The sequence below is a fragment of the Pocillopora verrucosa genome, chromosome 8 (assembly GCF_036669915.1).
Source record: "Pocillopora verrucosa isolate sample1 chromosome 8, ASM3666991v2, whole genome shotgun sequence".
Lineage (NCBI taxonomy): Eukaryota > Metazoa > Cnidaria > Anthozoa > Scleractinia > Pocilloporidae > Pocillopora > Pocillopora verrucosa.
Genome location: NC_089319.1, coordinates 16,959,084 through 16,979,337, shown reverse-complemented (window position 1 = coordinate 16,979,337; position 20,254 = coordinate 16,959,084). Strand labels below are relative to the sequence as shown.

General features: G+C 38.8%; 1 protein-coding gene and 1 pseudogene across 2 annotated transcripts; one reads left to right on the top strand and one right to left on the bottom strand.

The window, feature by feature from the left end:
• Window positions 1-4,979: 4,979 nt before the first annotated feature.
• LOC136283022 (uncharacterized) lies at window positions 4,980-7,994 on the top strand (annotated as a pseudogene).
• Window positions 7,995-10,756: 2,762 nt separating this feature from the next.
• On the bottom strand, window positions 10,757-18,279 carry LOC131779179 (uncharacterized). Of its 2 annotated transcripts, XM_066171077.1 has the most exons (9): window positions 18,200-18,279; window positions 15,926-17,644; window positions 15,531-15,570; window positions 14,520-14,578; window positions 13,879-13,936; window positions 13,570-13,610; window positions 13,325-13,391; window positions 13,086-13,193; window positions 10,757-10,995 (listed from the first exon to the last, which is right to left on the bottom strand). In XM_066171077.1, exons 2-9 carry the CDS (start codon window positions 15,979-15,981, stop codon window positions 10,981-10,983), a joined length of 444 nt encoding a protein of 147 aa, XP_066027174.1. In that variant the 5' UTR covers window positions 15,982-17,644; window positions 18,200-18,279; the 3' UTR covers window positions 10,757-10,980. The 2 variants fall into 2 exon arrangements, with proteins under 2 accessions (XP_066027174.1, XP_066027175.1); XM_066171078.1 differs by lacking the exon at window positions 13,086-13,193.
• Between the last annotated feature and the right edge of the window lie 1,975 nt (window positions 18,280-20,254).

Below are 20,254 nucleotides of genomic sequence, written 5' to 3'. Positions count from 1 at the left end.
CTGGTCTCTATCGCAACGAAGTTACTTTGAGCCTCACTCCAAATCAGAGGCTTGGCAACTAAGTACACAATTGTAAAATGGCCTATTTTCTGGGCTTAGTTTGCAAAAAAAAGACATTTAATTAATCAATGACAGCAAGAGGTTCGTTCAGGCGCAACATACTTTTATAAACATTAAGAGGCGATGACCATATTGAGTTTCTATTTCTTTTAACACCCCAAAGCTAATCGCAGTTGAACGTTTTTTATTTTGCATGTTCTGTCATATTACTAGGATAAAACATGTAGGTAAACAATAGTTTTTCATTGAACATTTGAGGATTGTGAAGAATTCCATCTTAATGAGATTTTTTCGCCGCCATGAGACATCTTTTCATTCTAATATAGCTATAGATCTGGGTAGAAATATTATTAATATTTCAAAAAATATGAAAGAGCCTTTTCTTTAAAAATATTTTATACATACGGCTCAAATTTATTTTTGACTATTAATCCTTACGAAAACCCTCATAGAAAACTCAATGAAATTCAATTACTTTGGTTTCTTGTTTCTATTCTTCGGTTGCCTGTGAAATAAAATAAAGAAATCTTGCTGATTCAAGGTCTCATATTTTCATACCTGAGTTATAAAAATATTAAAAAATACACCACCTTCACGAAACTACACCAACCACACCAAATTAAAACAAAGTACACCAGCTACACCAACTACCCCAAAGTACACTAACTACACGAAACTTCATCAATCTACACTAAATTGCACCAACGAAACAATAAAATACACCAACTAAACCAAACTGCACAAAGTAAGCCAATTACAAGCAGTTACGCCAACTGCACAAAGATGCACAAACCCACGTCAATTCACCATCTACATAACACTACAGCAGCAACAACCTACACTTAGCGCGCCAGATAACATGATTACACCAAACTGTGTTAAACTGCTCCAGACTACACAAAGCTACACCAAACTTCACCAAAGTATACCAAACTGCATCAAACCACACCAACGTAGGCCAGGTACACCAACTGCACCAAACCACACCAACGTAGGCCAAGTACGCCGACTGCACCAAACTACATCATACTGCACCAACTATACTAAACTACACCGAACTACACCAACAACAGAAAGAGCACCAAACTACATCAACCACACTAAAATGCACCAACAACACCAAATTACACCAAACTTCTCCAGACTGGGTAATTTAGTATTATCAACTAAGCTGATGACGTAAATTAGCCACCGTAAAGAGTTTCAACTCAGTTGATAATACTGACCTTGTGTAGTGTTAGGATTAAGGGACTGATTGGAGAATTCTCTCTTCATCTGAAAGAAAAGACATGAAAGATAAAAGAGAAGAAAAGGAAATTAAAATCATGATCTTTATTAACATTTCTTTTTCTTTGATATCATGCTTTTCATTGTGGTATTTTTTAAACTGATGTATGTTATTACACGTGGTAAATCTCACTTACGGAATAAATGATTGTCTACCAAAACGGACTTACCTTGAGGTCTGGCTCAAACCTCCATTATTTGAATTTTGGATCCCCAAACTATCCTGATTTTGAGAACAAAATTACTAAACTACACCAAACTACACCAACAACAGAAAGAGCACCAAACTACATCAACCACACTAAAATGCACCAACTACACCAATTTACACCAAACTTCTCCAGACTGGGTAATTTAGTATTATCAACTGAGTTGATAACGTAAATTGGCCACCATAAAGAGTTTCAACTCAGTTGATAATACTGACCTTGTGTAGTGTTAGGATTAAGGGACTGATTGGAGACTTAAGTGGTAACTTTTTTGTTCTCATCATTATTTGTTTCTCTAATTGATAATTACCAGCGAGGGTTTGAGGTTTGAAGTTTGTGGACTTAAGACCAAGTCATATAGTTTTCTTACCTGCTGATCTAGTATCCATTCCCTTATTCTTATAGTCCGTGAGTTGATTTCTATCTTCATCTGCCTGTCTCTGAAAGAAAAGACATAAAAGATAAAAGAAAAGAAAGGGAAAATTAAAATCATGATCTATATTAACATTTCTTTTTCTTTGATATCATGCTTTTCATTGTGGTATTTTCTAAGCTGATGTATGTTATTACACCTGGTAAATCTCATTTACGGAATAAATGATTGTCTACCGAAACGAACTTACCTTGAGGTCTGGCTCAAACCTCCATTATTTGAATTTTGGATCTCCAAACTATCCTGATTTTGAGAACAAAATTACTAAACTACACCGAACTACACCAACAACAGAAAGAGCACCAAACTACATCAACCACACTAAAATGCACCGACTACACCAATTTACACCAAACTTCTCCAGACGAAACGAACTTACCTTGAGGTCTGGCTCAAACCTCCATTAGTTGAATTTTGGATCCCCAAACTATCCTGATTTTGAAAACAAATAGATGTTTATGCTCTACTAAGCAGATTTTTTCCACATGTTTTATATCTACATTATCGGCCTTTTGACTCAGTTTGAGCTGAGATGCACTTCAATATTTAATTGTTGGTGCAAAGCGTAGAAATGAGCCTAAATTATTGAATTCTTGAAACCTTAAGAGTTTCATTAATGTTTCATGTTAGAGAGTTTCATGAGTTTCATGAATAGAGTTTCATGTTTAAGAGTAAATAGACTTAAGTCGAAAACATTCTGCCCAACTTATTGATTTTCATAACTAATTGGTTGTAGGAGAGCATAGCTTACCTGCACGTTAGATACACTTTCCGGAATTCCACTCATTTTTAGACGGTATACCAAGTACATACTATATTTAACTCAACTCGGAATGAAATGTACAGGCCCAGAGCAGCATGGGTAATTTTGTACCCGGTCCCACTCGACTCCCAGTGCGTAGGCTCGGTTACAAAGCTCGAAAAACCCATGGCTTCGCATAATATATATAATATAATATGGAAAGAAAATAAAGACGCCTTCTTGCTTTGAATTGAAGTGTTGCAAAATTTTAAGTTTTAGTCAATGTCATTTTATAATGTTTGTTATGAAACATCTTAGTTTCTGTCAGTATGGGGAGTGCATTCTTCCCCTAGCAATTTGGCCTAAGTTCCTTTCTTCAGCCTTTAATAACGTGTGGATCTATTTTCGGTCGTTGAACGTCGCTTTTCTCTACGTTTTCCAAACTCGAAAAGCAACTCGCGAAATTCCACTTCGACCAACGTTTTGTGATACTGGAAGCAATAACCGCCAACTTGGATACTTCCTCTGGAAAACAGAAGTTAGGCGATGTTGTAGATACGAAGTGAAGAGTGTCCCTATTGATCATACGCGGCCTTCTTTTCCGTCCTCCACTTGTTTTCTGAAGTCTCTCTTTCGTTAGCATATTTGAACTCTTTGAAAACTATAATTTAAGGCGAAGCTTGAAAAGTGACTCGTGTTAGTCCTAAACCTGGTATTAAATAAATCGCCTCGCTTTTGAGACAATCCAAAGCAAGGAACCATGCTATGTTTTGAAATTGAAAGGTATAAAAAGAAGAAAAGGGGGCCAATACCTGCCCTCTACTTGCTGCGGTCAGATTTAATTTTAACCATTACGTGGAAAGTGCTCTCCTCTGACTGGCTGAACATGTCTCATGACATCCCAGGGAGTATTTATTCCTGTGCTGGTGAATTTACACGACAAAAAATACAAACAATACAAAACGAAAGTCGACTTTACATGTTTGCGAGAAGTTTCCAGTTTTGCAAATTTAAGATTCATTTAATAATTAGTAGATGGCGTTAGGTTTGATTCGTAAAATACATTTAAAAAATTCAAAGGTAATACATCGTGAGCCCAAATACAAGCCTCAGCCATCTATCCAGACTAAAATGAAAATTGGTCTCAGCGCAGCGTGTGATTTTCAGCTGTTTTCAAGAACATCGTTAATTTATGGAAATGAAACTTGTTTTGAATTTCTCAGTTTGGGTTTCGAAAACTCACACTGTTTCTGATCGTTATGTTATGACGTTCTTTAGAGAAGAGTTGAAATAAGTCACGATAGTTTACGTGAAGACTCAGGTGCTCTTGACACAGAATGCTTGTGCTTTCCTCCTTTATAATTAGTTAAAGCTCGTTGATGTAAATTTTGAGACTGCTTTCCATAGACCCCGCACTTCTTTAACCTTTTCTTGTTTCGGGAATGTAGACACTTCAGTTTCTTTTTGTCTTAGTCTACAACGTTTTTGTACCCGTTATTTTGCCACTGTGCTCTCTAAGTCCTTTTCATCGTCCTCGATGTTTTGTGGCCATGACCTCAAAATTTCAACGTAGAAGCTGCAAAAGATATGAAAATCTTAAGTCGTGGTTTGCAATCCTTGTAAACGTCTTGAACAACCAACGTCAATATCTCGTTACGTAGCCGTTTCACCCCAGGCAGCGAGGTCCAATTCTATAGTTGCATTATTGCCTATTGTAGTTTTAATCCTTCGATTCAATATAATCAAGTTTTGATTAAGGAAACTCTGAAGGAAACTTTAGCGACTATCACGGCATTCCAGTTACCATTTATATTGTACATTGGTTCTTCAAAATACCGCCAGTTGACACTATAATTAGTGCTACACAGGCTTTAATAGGGACCTTAAGCAGTCAGGACGGCAACGCCAAGGAAGACTTCGATTAAAAAATAAATTTCTGCCTTTAATTAGAATTCCAAAAATGGTTACATGTGTTTACCGTCTCATACGGCGCCACACCTCAACTTCAGCAGAAGGTATAAAAGAAGCGTTGAGTTCCAAATGGAAACTGAAATAATTTGCCGTCGCGGTTTCGGTTCGCAGACGACGCAAATTGTGGTGATTTCACGTTGTTGTTTTGCATGGAACGGCTAAGAAATGTACAAAGTTTTAAAACGCACGCGCTGAGCTATTGTTCTGCCAATTACATCTTTTGTTTTTCCATGTCCTCGTTGCCGTCGCCGTCGTGGTTTGCTTAAAGTCCCTAATCATGGTGGTGAACACGAAACAAGAGATTTCACGAGCAGAACAGAGGCCCTTGACGGGCTTTGTATAACTTGCTCCACTTCTTCGCAGTCTTTCCCTCAAATGCACCGTTAAATCACCCAATTTTCTGTATTCTGAGAATCGGGGAAACCTACAACAAATAATTTACATTTCTATCAGAAACAGAGACGGATCGACTTTGCTAATAACGAGTCAAGTGGACCCGTGCGAATCGTGTCGATTCGTCAACATTGAACACCCTAATTTAACGCTTACTTCTACTGATCGACTTCCGGCGACGGATGACTTCACTAATGACGAGTCTAGTCGACCTGTACGAATCGTGTCGTTTCGTCAACATTGAAAATAATACTCCAATTTAACGCTGAAGTATGTACTGCCTTCTTTTGCGAATCGACTTCCGGTGAGACGGATCGACTTTGCTTTACGACCCGTGCGAATCGTGTCGATTCATCAACATTTAATTTCCCTGTTTAACGCTTTAGGAAGGAAGAAGGTTCATTTTTAATATTTATAATATTCTGACAACGGACTTCCGGCCGTTTCACGCTTTTAGAACGTGGAAGGTTCATGTTGTAAATTCTCTTTTCATGCTACTCATTTTCACACATTTCTCACGCCCCCCGACTTCCGGTACGTTAACGCACGATTCGACTTCCGGTATAGCGTGTTACTCATTTTCACACATTGCTTACCACCCTCCACTTCCGGTATGGTAACACACGATTCGACTTCCGGTGTGTCGATTCGTCAACGAGTGTAGAGGAATCGTAGCGGTTTGGGTGTATTGGACACGTTTGGTGTGAGATGCAGCTTAAATCCCGAGAGAGGTTCTTCACCTTACCCTGTAGTGAACCACAAAATATGGGCTAAAGTCACTCCTTTTCCTCTCCCACCTATTTGAAGAAGCAAACAAAGAGAAGTTGTGAATTCTACTGAATAATAAAAAAGTCATATATGAAGAAAAAAATGACCCTTCCTTCTATTGTGGACAAGTAGCCCTTGTAGATGTGCTGTTCAGTTGTGTGGCGGATCTGGGTGCATGAAGTCAGGCTAAAAGATCAACAGCATGGACCAAGTTTACCAGGAACTCTTAGTGATTGTTTAAAGAAATATTTCTTTAATTTAGACTTTATTATCCTGTTAACAGGATGTAATGAACATAATATGTGTGTGCTTGGGTATACAAGAGATACTGTTGCAGAACTCTTATAACCCCGCAATTTGAATATTTTTTGCCCTACAATAACTTATGACAGTGTCAATAGGATCCTTTTCATCTACGGCACTGGGTTGACTGGAAACTACAGGAGCGAAATCCTGCTCGTCAACAGCTTGAGGACTATGCAGTTATAGAGGATTATCAACTGGTAAAGCATGAACTTTACTTTTCAGGGTGTGGCTCTCTTTGGTGGTCTGCCCCTCTGAATCTGAATCACTATTATAATAATAATTTTGAGGAATAAGAGATTTGGTGGACAGATTTCTTTGAATTGGTCTGAGATAGATCTTTGACTGGCCTCCAAGGTTGCATCTCAATTATCTGGCGGATTGCGTCAGCTGAAGGTCTTTCACTTGATGTTGCTACATTTTCACTGCCAGTGGAGGTCTCAGCACTGTTTTCTTCGAAGTTTCTGCAAAGTTACCGCAATCAAACACGATCTCCATCACCGAAAGACCCAGTAGCTCAATCTGCTCTTTTGTCAAAGCCAAAATTGCGGAAGGAACGATCCATTCACGTCTAAATTGACCTACTTAACTCTTTAGATGGAGCTCCCTCAAAATGTCCTCCGTTTCAAGACGGTTGGAAAGGGGAATGACGTTCTCTGTTTTTCAGGCCCTTCCTGACTTCCTCTAAATTCTAAGGCCCTCCGGGAGATTGGTGACGATCATAACGACAAAAGCACCGAATACAAGCTGAATTTGTAGGTAAGGGACGAGGTGACCCATACTAGATGGCATAGTGGAATAGAGTATATCATCCAGGCCAAAAGAGGAGTTGAGAAAAATCGAGGCGAATTCCTACAGTCCGGAAGTGAGTTTTATGAAATAGGATTCAGTCTCGATTATCCATTCGAGAACATTGTATTCGACGACTGAAAGGCTTTCATCTCATTACAGAACTTTAACATTCAATTTTCGTACATCGTGGACCAACTTGACCATATGGGAGAGGAAAAAAGACTCAAAAAAGACTTCGGTGGATTTTCATTTTGCTACTCAGAGAAAACGGAGAGTGGTTTTCGAGTAATGGTGCATTGCCCATTTGCAGGGGAGTACACTTTGAAAGTGTTTGCCAAGTATTATGGCGAAAGAAAATCAGATACGTTTGTGTGTACCTACTACGTAAATGCACTCGCTGGTGCAGAGCCTGTACCAGGCTTTCCGCGATTGTCTGACAGATTTGTCTCGTGGGGCCTGGAGCTCAAAGAACCCCAGCACAATATTTATGCCCCGGATGGACGAGCCTCCGTTAAGCTGAAGACCCCGGATAATGTATCAGTGGTTCGTTATTTGATGAAGGACAAACAGCATCTTGACAACAGTTTGTGCTTCAGTAACACAGTGGAGTGTGTTGGTACAATTCTGGCCCATGCGCCTGAAGCTGGCGTTTTTCAGCTGAATGTGTTCGGTAAAAAACCTGAGAGCAAAGACAGTGAATATTTAGCGACATTCATGATCAAGTCTGATCAAGCGGCAAGCTCAAAGCCAGGCTTCTCCTACCTGAAGGACGAGTTTAAGGAGTGGGGACTAGAGCCGATAGATCAGTTGGAGAACATCGTTTCACATGTCAGCCATGTTAAAGTCACACTTTCTAATCCTTACGGTATCGCTTTAAAGCCATGGCTGTTTGATGCCCATAAACAAGATGACCGCCATAACATGTGAGCTGCCAAAAGCTGGGAAGTTTAAACTAAATGTTTTTGGGACAAATTTATCTATTGACAGCACAAAACAAGTGTTTCTTTGTACATACAAAGTATTATACCTAAGCTAATTAAACCAAATGCGACTTTAAAGACCAAAAATATTTCGTTGGTGAGCAAATGAAGCACATTGCGTTTTCTAATCGTGAGTTCAGGGACTGGTCATCATTTGTCGCCTTGCAGGGGGTCAGAGGAGTCTAGTTGTGCCACAATTCAATTCTACCTGATACTCCCTTAGGCTCTGTAGAACTCTGATGCCCCCCCTTTCCTTGACAGTCAGTTTTCTATAGCCCCCCCCCCTTATAGTCTGCTTATAACGACTCCCCCTTCCGTTCCCCCTGAAAAACATGTCATTCCCCCAAATCCTCCCTCCCCACCCGAGCGAGGAAAAATGACTGGTCTCTTGAACGAGAGCTTGAGTTGAATCGTTTTCCTATTTTAAGACTCCAATTTCACAAGTTGCCTAGAGCATTTAAACTCCCGTTTTTATCGGTCTGGCATAATTGTCATTGATTAGAGAACACACGAGGGAAATTCTTTGTGGTCTTCAAAGAGATCTAAGATAACTAAGTTACTTCTCAAAAAGTTGTAAACAGGCGAACTTTAATCAAGTATTTCGCGTATAATTATTATTGAACAGTTGTACATCGCCAGAAATTAAGGATATTTCGAGCCCGCTAACAATTATCAGCGGTATATCGTCTTACACTCCGGAACAATAGAATATCAAGAGAATTATTCAATATGCCGGTGATCACGGCTCAATCTGCAAAGAAGAGTGTTTCGTACCATGACTTATACAATTTGAGCACCGCAGATCTTCTATTTGATGAAAAGAAAAAGAAAAGAAGACCTGCAAGTAAATCTTTGGGATTTTTCGAGGCAGAGCGATGACATGATGTCAGAATTTTGATTTGCTTTAATTTAATTTTCGCGCTAAGACTACTGAATTTGCATTCAATGCCTGGCAAATTTTTATTCCGAAAAGGACCGAGAACTAATTTATTTCCCTGCAAGAACATAAACAAATATGGCCGACGATTCGAAGATCAGCGTTGCTCGTGTTTGACTATTTCAGTCATAGTTTTCAATATGGCGTCACTTACTCAACATGGAAAATAAGGGATATTCTGGCGCGTTGGGAACTTTTTTGATAGGAGGAAATGGCAATTTTACAGGATATTTGGACGCTTCGAACTCTGTAGCAGTCAACTCGATCGAGAGCAGTTGACTTTATTGATGCACTTTCCTGTAATAGGCGAGTGTTTGAGATGGAGAACGACGGATTTTGAAGAAATGTATGGCGACCTAGGTCAATAATCAATGATAAAAGAACTGGCTCGGGGAGTAAGTGGTTTTTATTTATCGAGTCCCTGTGAGGTTTGATGAATAGCAGAATCAGTACTGAATATGTCTCGATCGAGAGCAGACGGAACCATGAGCTCCTGATTGTTATATTTTAGAAATTTTATAAATTTCCATACCGTTTCTTAAATTATTTAGACGCCATTATGGACGAAATGCGCAAGCGCGGCCGCCATCTTGTCCAATATTTCTGCCGATGATGCGTTTATCATTTATTACTTTGTTTCTATTTTTTTCTATTATTAATTTTCGTTTATTTTCCAATAACGTTTGATCCGTGATCCCAAACTCCTGAACACCCGGATCCTGATTTTGCCAAAAAAATACATAATGATGACTCCCGCTGAAATAACCTGCATACTTAAGCCTTCTCGTGTTTGAAGCACATGTTGTAATTATTGCCGATGGCCATCGTACTTATATATCGACACAAGGTGAAACATAGGAAATGAAGCTTTTTTACTGCTTTTTTTGCTTTATGGCTGCCATTTACATTAGTTAACCTTGCTGTTGCTCTTTCAGTGATCATCCATGACTGATCATGGCAATCGACTTATTATGTTGCTATAAGCAACGTTCCCTTTTTCATTAGAACACAAGAACAGATTATTGAGGCGCAGTTGTTCTCTCGTGCTACACTAAACAAGCGACGACAGTGGCCATTGTTTCTTTCAGCCAACAATGGGATGTGGACATCAAAATCGGTCCAAACAGTCGTCGAGACGACAAATCACAGTCAGAAGACGAACTTCGAATCAAAACCGACTGCACTCGACGACAAAGCTCCTGAGACCGGCCTAATTGAGAGAGGTGAAAATCAACTTTCCATCGGCCACAGAGTGCATGTTTTTGGATATTGGGTGCCGTCGGGTTTATCGGTTATCTAAGCGACCCAAGTGGCGGTAGTGGAGAGGAATCGAGTTAGACCATCCACATCCACGGGGGAACGATGGATTCTTCGATGGAGTTCGTTATTTCACTTGTGAGCAGAGGCATTGCATGTTTGCTCGACCGTCGGCAGTATTTCATCACAAAAATGTTGAAAATGTTACTGCAGCAACGAGTATTTTTTTAGAAACGATCGCTTTTATTCAAACGAACATTCGACGTTGCTCCTTTTCAAATGTAAATTATTTTGATATCGTGTTAACTAGAAACCGGTCTCTATCACAACGAAGTTTCTTTCAGCCTCACTCCAAATCAAAGGCTTGGCAACTAAGTACACAACTGTAAAATGGCCTATTTTCTGGGCTTAGCTCGCAAAGAAGAGGAACTAATGAATCAATGGCAACTAGAGGTTCGTTCGGGTACCACATACTTTAATGAATATTTAGAGGCGATGACCTACTTGAGTTTCCATTTCTTTTAGCACCCCAAAGCTATAAGATAATCGCAATTGAACGTTTTGTGTGTTGCATATTCTGACATATTACAAAGATGAAGCATGTAGGTAAACAGTGGTTTTTTATTGAACATTTAAGGATTGTAAAGAATTCCATCTTAATGAGATGTTTTCACTGTCATAGCTCAAGATATGGGTAAAATTCTTTTCATTGACAGAAAATAAAATTTGAAAGAGCCTATCCTTTAAAATAATTTAAAATATACAACTCAAATTTATTTTTACTATTAATCCTTATAGTAACCCATTACAGAAAACTAAAACATATTAAATTACTTCGGTTCCTTTTTTTATCCTTCAGTTGCCTGTGAAATAAAAGAACGAAATCTTATACAAAGACATTACAGCTTTAATTAGTCGTCAAAAGAAAACCCTTACTAGGCTAGAAAGTACTGAACGTTTGTGATGATAATATTTTCATTCGTTCTGAAGGTGATCGTTATAATCCCACATTTAATGACTGTGCAGCAGTCATAACGATTGAGGACAGCGTGAATAACTTAAACCAAAATGTTCTGCGCTTTATTTGTGCTTACAGGATGGGTTAATTCTTGGCGTTTACCTGGAGAGTGATTTTATATCTAGGACTTCATGAACGTAGTTAAAGATTTGATCTTATTACGGTAAGAATAGGGTAAAACAGTGATCACGCATATTTCTGCTTGTTAATTCATGGTCTCGTATTTTCATACTTGATTGATAAAAATACAAAAAACTACACCACCTTCACGAAACTACACCAACCACACCAAACTATAACAAAGCACACCAGCTACACCAACTTCCCCAAAGCACACTAATTACACAAAACTTCATCAAACTACACTAAATTGCTCCAACGAAATGATAAACTACACCAACTAACTCAAACTGCACAAAAGTAAGCCAATTACAAACAGTTACGCCAACTGCACAGAAATGCACATACCCACGTCAACTACACCATCTACACCAAACTATAGCAGCAACAACAGCCCACACTTATTGCACCAAATAATATATAGATTTAGGCAAGCCTAAAAGCGGAGCTCACTTTTTTTTTCCCCGCACTTCTCTTCAGCAAAACTAAAGCTCCTACTATGGATAAAGTGCGTGGTAATATTAATGGACTTTCATTCGCAACTTCTCCGTGTCCGTGTAGAGGACTGATTATAAGATAGTGCTCGCGGTACAGTTAGCCGTGCATGCTAAAAGTAGCACCTTGTACGGTCGGTTGTACGGTCGTAGGGTCGTACATCCAAATTTTCTCGGCTTGATGGGTTACTACTATTTTGTATAACTATGGGGCTACGCTCCTCGAGCTCCGCTATCATGATTACACCAAACTGTGCCAAACTGCTCCAGACTACACAAGGCTACACCAAAGTACACCAAACTGCACCAAACCACATCGACGTATGCCAAGCACACCAATTGCACCAAACTATATCCTACTGCACCAACTATACTAAACTAGACCAAATTACACCGAACTACACCAACAACAGCAAGAGCACCAAACTACATCAACCACACTGAAATGCACCAACTACACCAAATTACACCAGACTGCTCCAGACTGATTAATTTAGTATTATCAACTGAGTTAATAACGTAAATTGGCCGCCGTAATGAGTTTAAACTCAGTCGATACTACTAAATTACCCTGTTATACTCTCCCACTGACGCAAAGTACTCTCCTAGAGCTCAAAATATGGTGTGGTAAGGGACGGACCATTATTTTTCTGGAAGGGGAGGTATAAGAAATATTGGAAAAATTGTTTGCAAGGTCTGAAAAGACAAAATAAATTGTTTGCAAACGTGATAAGGTAAAAAAAATGTTTGCGGAGAAGTCAGGTAAGATATTAAAAAATATCATAACCAAAACTGAAATTAGAAAAGATAACATAACAACTTGAAGCATTAGTATAAAAATTAACACAATTTGGGCACTAAAATGTGGTCACTCTGTATTAAGCAAATGACAAATCGGAAAATGACTGTCTGAAGATTTCTTGAAAAAATGGGAACTTATTGTGGCAATCAAACCTCAACGTTACTTGTCAACATTTTGTCCTACTACAAAACCTCATATATCAGGTATTTTCCTCAAAACTGTATGTAAAAAATAATATTCTTCGATCTTGGTTATATTTATCATTGCAACTTAATACATATTTCAGAAGTCAATTAATTTCATGAACGACACAAACGAATAAAATCCAGAAAACGATAGACAAAATGGTTCAAGCAGCTGTAGTTCTTGACATACATTACACATTCGTAAAATATTTCAGTAAGGCAATGGCAACATTTAGCCCAAATAAAAAGAACACTGAAAAAGAAATGGAAAAAAAAAATGTTTGCACGAAGATGATGTTGGAAAAAAATGTTTGTAGAAGAACATTTCTCATACCCCTCTCCAGAGAAGTAATGGTCCGTCCCTAAGAATCACTTGACTGTCACAGAACTTTATTTGGTTAGCCTCTTGAGGGTGACCTTGTGCAGTGTTAGGAACTAAGGACTGATTGGAGATTTCAGTTGTAACTACGTTGTTCTCATCATTGTTTGTTTCTCTAATTGATAATTACCAGCCAGGGTTTGAGGTTTGAAGTTTGTGGACCTAAGACCAAGTCATGCAGTTTCCTTACCCACCTGATCTAGTATCCATTCTCTTATTCTTATAGTCCGTGAGTTGACTTCTTTCTTCACCTCCCTGTCTCTGAAAGAAAACAACATGAAAGATAAAAGAGAAGAAAAACCACAATTAAACTCTTGATCTATATTAACCTGATTTCTCTTTCTTTGATATCATGCTTTTCATTCTGATATTTTTGCACATTATTACACCCGGTAAGTTTCTCTTACGGAATAAATAATTGTCTACTAAATGGACTTACCTTGAGGTCTCGCTCAATACAGGTGGGATTCCCGAACTATCCTGATTTTGAAAACAAATAGATGTTTATGCATTAATAAGCAGATTTTTTTGATCTTCCACATATGTTTTACATCTAGATTATCGGCCTTTTGATTCAGTTTGAGTTGAGGTACACGCGTTAACATTGTATTGTTGATGCACAGCGTAAAATGAGCCTAAATTATCGAATTCTTGAAACCCTTAAGAGTGAAAATAGATTTATATCAAAAACATTCTGCACAACTGATTGATTTTCATAATTAATTCGTTGTAGGAGAGCATGGCTTACCTGCACGTCACAGACACTTTCCAGTATTCCACTCATTTCATCAGACAGTATATCAACACTGAAAATCAGATGAAACACGCATATTATTTCTCATAATTCCGTCTTCCCTTTTTTTCCTCTGACTACTCCTCTTATAAACGCTATTTAATCAGTTGACAATCAATTTAACCTTTAATAGTTTTAGACATTCATAAGGCTCTGCACCAATCTACACCAGCCATACCAACAACGCCAGGAACATCAAGCTACATCAGCCACACCTAACTACACCAACCACATCAACTTGCACCAAACTACATCAACTACACCAAACTTCACTGATCTACACCAATTACTCCAAATTATATCAACTTACACCAAACTGCTCCAACTACAGCAGACCAGCTCAAACTACACCCAACTACACAAAAATGCCCCAATTTACACCTAGCTACTACTTTAGAAATGGACCAAACGACAGCAAACTGGGCCGAACGTACACTTCTTTCACGTTGTCTAGAACGTAGTCTATACTCATGACGGTATTGATGGACCTTAAACTGAAATTTTACTTCCTGTGCTCTTCTTCCAAATCGAAAAGGTGTCTCTGATCAGAGGTGATCTACAAAACAAATTTTGGTACATCAAGTAACGATTCTCACCTCTCTAGGGTGTCATTACCGCTCCTTCCCTCTATATGTTCAGGTGCACTCTCTAGAAACTGTGGTGAAGAAACGTCATGAAGAATGGTTACAGAGAAATGATGCTGTCAATAAGTAATGTCACCTCCACCGGATAAATTTACAATGAAGTGTTACAAAAATGAGAGATCCGAAACACTCTATTAGGTTTGAGAATATGAAAACAAATTTTCATTTTTTCCCAAAAGATGAACGCGCTACTCACCAAATATAAAGCATAAAAATTTTTCACTTACTCTGTGTTCCTTTGATATATATATATATATATAGTTATATATGCATGTTATATATGCATGTTATATATAGTTATATATGCATATATATGCAGTTAGTTATATATATATATATATATATATATATATATAACTAACTGCAGACAGTACTGTTTCGGCCTTCTGGGCCTCATCAGTGCAGTGCTGATGCTAGGATGGAGGTAAGACTATATAGCCACCCCAAGTGATCTCACATATGTGGGATCATCTAAGCCATGCCAGAGTGCTCAAACTATATATATATATATATATATATATATATGAATCTTTACTACATTCATTCTTCCTGGTGAAGAGGCTCACTTGGAAACCATCGAGCTTTTTACCATGAGCTCCCCCCCCCCCCCCTTACATAGACATAAAATACAGTAATCAGGGTAAACAAAAAAAAATAAAATTCACAAAAATAAAAACAAACGCACATAACATCAACTTGAAAAAAATCAGGTAAGGAGAAATTTAAAACTTGTGTGTATATTAAGAGTCGAAAATTAGATATTGAAAATCTATGAAAACGAGCATTGCACATATGCAGACAAATATGAGTAGGCATATTGCTTTTAATTTAAAGCAATTTCTTTCTTCTTTCAAAGATTAGTTTTTTAAGATATACTGGTGTATGATTTCTTTTCGCATTACGTTGTGGGCCGGTTCTATTTCATCCGTGCATAAAGGGTGAGTAGTGATATAAGACACTTACCAGTGAGTGCGAAGATGCCATTTCACTTATAACCAGGAACCTAAATCAAAACCAATATCGATGAGCAAGAAGGCATTTTTTTTCAAACTATTTGGGTATAATTTTGAGTATATATAATTAATTCTGAACATTGAGCTCCGCTCGCAAAAATTGATCTCGAACTAACTTAAAATGGATGTGACCTCTGTTGGCTTACTACGATTTGGTTTCGTCAACTAGCTATCTCGCAAGGCGTGGAAAACAAGTTTTCATCCAGTCGAGGAAGGAGGAGGAGAATGTGTTCTTAATATAGGATGGTTTTAACTCCCAAAGATGTCAAAATTTAGAAATCTAGTTTGAATTTAAGAAATTCTAATAAAACTTGTGATTTGGTAGCAAATACTCGATTAACTCACCTTCGAATTAAATCTTGGTATCTCGATCTTCCTCCTGCTTCAGAACGAACATTCATATTGTGAACACCAGTCCCACTCGACTATCAGTGAGTGAGACTGGGTACATGGCTCTTTTTCACGGCAACATAGCGGAGAGAAAATCAAGACGCCTCTTGCACTGAGTTGAAGTTTTGCAATAATTTTAATTTTTAATCAATGTCCCTCTATAGTGTTTGTAGTGAAACATCTTAGTTTCTGTCAGTATGGGAGAGTGCGTTGTTCTCCCACCAATATGGCTCAACTTCTTTTCTTCAGCCTTTCATAACATGTGGATCGATTTTCGGTCGTTGAACATTGTCCTTTCTCCACGTTTTCCAACCTGGAAAAGCAACTCGCGAAATTCCATTTCGACCAACACTCTCCGCGTACTCCTTGATAAAAATTGGGTAACCAAGTCGTTCCAACCTCGAAAAGCAACTCGCGAAATTCCATTTCGACCAACGCTCTCCCCCTACTCCTTGATAAACCTTGGGTAACCAAGTCACATGTTTTACTCATACAAGTCACTGAACATTTGTGTGATCTCGATCTCAAAGACGAGTTTCTGTGGTCGTAGTTAAAGATGGTGTAGAAATGTAAACAATTAAATTTGTCGATAAATATTAAGCAGATAAATGTTAAGCAGATAAAGTTTGACTTCCAACGTTAAAAATACGGCCTGGCCTTTAAAGGTATATTCTTTCCTTTTGTTGATATTGTAAGCAAAAGCCTCCAACTTGGATACTTCCTCTGGAAAACAGAAGCTAGGCGATGTTGCGGATACGAAGTGAAGGGTGTCCCTATTGATCGTAAGCAGCTTTCTTTTCCGTAGTACCCCACTTAAAGTCCTAAACCTGGTATTAAATAAATTGTCTCGTTTTTGAACCGTGCAACGTTTAAATAATTGAAAGGTAGAAAAACAGAATAAACGGTCAATACCTGTCCAACTACATGCTGCGGTCAGATATAATTTTTAATCATTACGAGGAATTTGCTCTCCTCTGATTGGCTGAACATGTCGTCTCATGACATCCTTAGCTGGTAAATTTATTTAATTTAAGTGCTAATAAAAAGAAGAAAAGGCGAATTTACATGTTTACGGAAAGTTTCCAGTTTTCAAAGTTTAAGACTCACATAAAAATGAGTAGGTAGTGAAAGGTTTGATTCGTAAAATAAAATTAAAGAAATTTAAAGGTAATACACAGTGAGTCCAAATATAAGCCTCAGCCATCTATCCAGACTAAAATGAAAACTGGCGTCAGCGCAGCGTGTGATGTCTAGCTGTTTTCGACAACATTGTCCATTTATGGAAATGAGGTTTGTTTTTATTTCACGAAATTTACAATAGTCTAGTTTCGATGTGACAAATGCGTGAACGGCAACTGCTACTGATTCTTTAATGAGATACTTTCTAATTCTAGATAGGTTCCTGAGATGATAAAATGATGATATGCAGATGCTAGACACGTGCATGAAAAGACATGTGCTCATCATAGATGACGCCAAGACTCCTAGCTGACTGAGAGGCAGCCACGCTCTCATCACCAACACGTAAGGACTGAAAGGATGGAGAGGGACGATACTTTGAGTGGATGAGCATGACCTCCGTCTTGCCGTGGTTTAGCTTCAATTCGTTGAGATCCATCCAGCGACAAATAGCAGAAATACAGCTCTCGACCCTTGATTTAGCAGCGTCCACATCTACCGATTTGAATGCAAAGTATAACTGAGTATCATTAGCGTATAGATGATAATCCAAGCCATAAGATCTTATCACTTTAGCAAGTGGCGCAGTATACAAAGGTAGAGTACAGGTCCCAGAACTGAACCTTGGGGAACTCCCACGGGAAGATCACGTATTGTAGAATTCACCTCATTGATGTTAACAAACTGAGTTCTATCAGAAAGATAGGAATTGAACTATTGCAGAACAGTTCCTCTCATGCCAAATGATTTCTGCATTCGTGCCAGCAACAAGGTATGGTTAACAGTATCGTATGCTGCCGACATATCTAATAAAACAAGGAAAACATTCTTGCCTTTGTCCAATGATAGCTTAATGTCATTTGTGACGGTGAGAAGCGCAGTTTCTGTGCTGTGTAAGATCTTGTACGCTGATTAGAGAGGCTTGTGTAGATCATTTTCGTCGAGGTAGTTATTCAATTGTACAAACACTGCTTTTTCTATCAATTTAGATAGAAACTTTAAATTTGACACAGGGCGAAAGTTGCTAAATTTCTCAAAATTTGCATTTACCTTCTTGAGAAGAGGTGATAGCACTGAGCGCGATCCTTAGTTCCTTGGGCAGCATTCCGGATGATAATGACAAATTAATCGCTCTTCTAAATATAGGTACAAGACTAGAATAGCATTTCCGCAAGGTACTCGCTGGAAGTGGATCCAGTGCGCATGCCTTGATGGAACCCCTAATCAGTCCTAAGCCATTTTCACCTGTTACCATTACGAACTCACTAAAGCATAATGAACAGTAAAAATCCTTCATAAGGAGCTCCCCCAGCTGTTCTTTCCTAACCAGCAATTCATCACGAATTCGCACAATCTTGGCACTAAAGAAATCAGCAAAAGCATTCGCGAGTTCTTGGTCACTGTTTGCAGACGAATATCTTAAGTCTGTATTCCTTTGTAGTAATTTATCAACTGTGCGAAAAAGTAACTTGCTATCGAGGGCATTGTCCTGAATAACTGTTGAATAATGCTGTTCTTTCGTCTGATAAAGCATTGCATTTACAACATTGCACTGTTCCAAATAATTCACCCTATCAATTTCGAGACTAGTCGAACGCCATTTACGTTCGAGCCTTCGCCTCTTCCTTTTCTGAGTGGCGATCTCCTCATTATACCAAGGGGCATTCGGTCGAATGACAATAGTGCGAGTTCTTTTAAGTGCCAGCTTGTCCAAAGCCTTGCACAACAACACATCATACTTCTTAGCCAACAACTCAATACAGTGCGATACACCTCCATCCGACAAACCAGTTGATATAATCATCTCATTGAAAGCATCAAAATCAGATCCCTTTAATTTACGAGAGACAACAGTACTCCTCTCATTTACTGGTTTCCGTAAGCTCAGATTGAAGCAAACAGCCTTGTGATCAGAGATAAACTGTTCCACGACTGTGACGTTCTTTAGGCTTAAAGCACTCTCAGTCTCATTCCTTTTAATGACCAAGTCCAATATATGACCTCGTTTATGAGTGGATAGACACACATGTTGCTTTAAATTGAACAAATCCAGTAGCTCTCCAAGTCGTGTCGTGCCCTTATCGGCCTTGTCGTCTATATGGAAGTTAAAACCCCCGTATATCAAAAGCTGTTGTGGGCATATTACAGTCTCTCGCAATAGACTAGAAAATCCCTCCAGAAAGACTCCAACTGACGCACTCTCCGGGGGGACGGTAAACAACAATTACTCTCAAACTCTTACTAGCAACAAAGGTGACATCCATGCATTCAAATGATTTAAAAGAATGCTCACATAGCCTTGTTTTAGATTTAAAGCCAATGCCTTGCTTGTAAAGAAGGCCTACGCCACCGCCTCGTCCTGTCAACCGTGGGGTGTGCAGGAGACGATAACCATTCGGACAGAGCTGTCCAATAGCCATGTCACTACCTTCCATATGCAACCATGTTTCTGTGATCCCCAACAAATCTACCTTGTAATCCACAGCAAAATGATAAGAGTTTTGTTGCATACTGAACGGGCATTCATAGGGCGCGAGGTGAATTCCCTGTTGAAAGAAAATTTAGGAACAACACTGACGCGATCCAGAGAACGAGGATTATGCAAATTAGCACCCTTTGGAAGAGAATGTCTACCCCGCAGGTGTCCATTCTTGACCATTCCAATTAAAGGAACAATCATTCAATTTAAACACTAAGTCGCCTACATCTAGAATAAGATGGAAAGTGGCATTCGAGTTCGCATAATAAGCACGCGGTCTTTTGTGTCGCCTCAGCTTGATCTTTACCGAATCGCGACGAGTGTTTGAGGAGCCCAGCGACACAATGAGGTGTCCAAGAAAACCATTGTTTGAATTCCAGGGCAACCAATGCTATAGATCGCAATCAGCTTCGTAAAACCAGCGAAACCCAGGTTGAATAATCTTCAAAATCCCTTACGTTCGTCCATTTCTCAAAACCAAAACCACTCCAGCAATAAGAAACCCCATTTATACGTCCTCTAGACTGTTTTATCGCCCAAAACAGTTGTCCGTACAGGAGAAAAAATAACGCAAACACGAACCACATCACTACACGTCTGACACATTACGTATGCGTAACGACCTT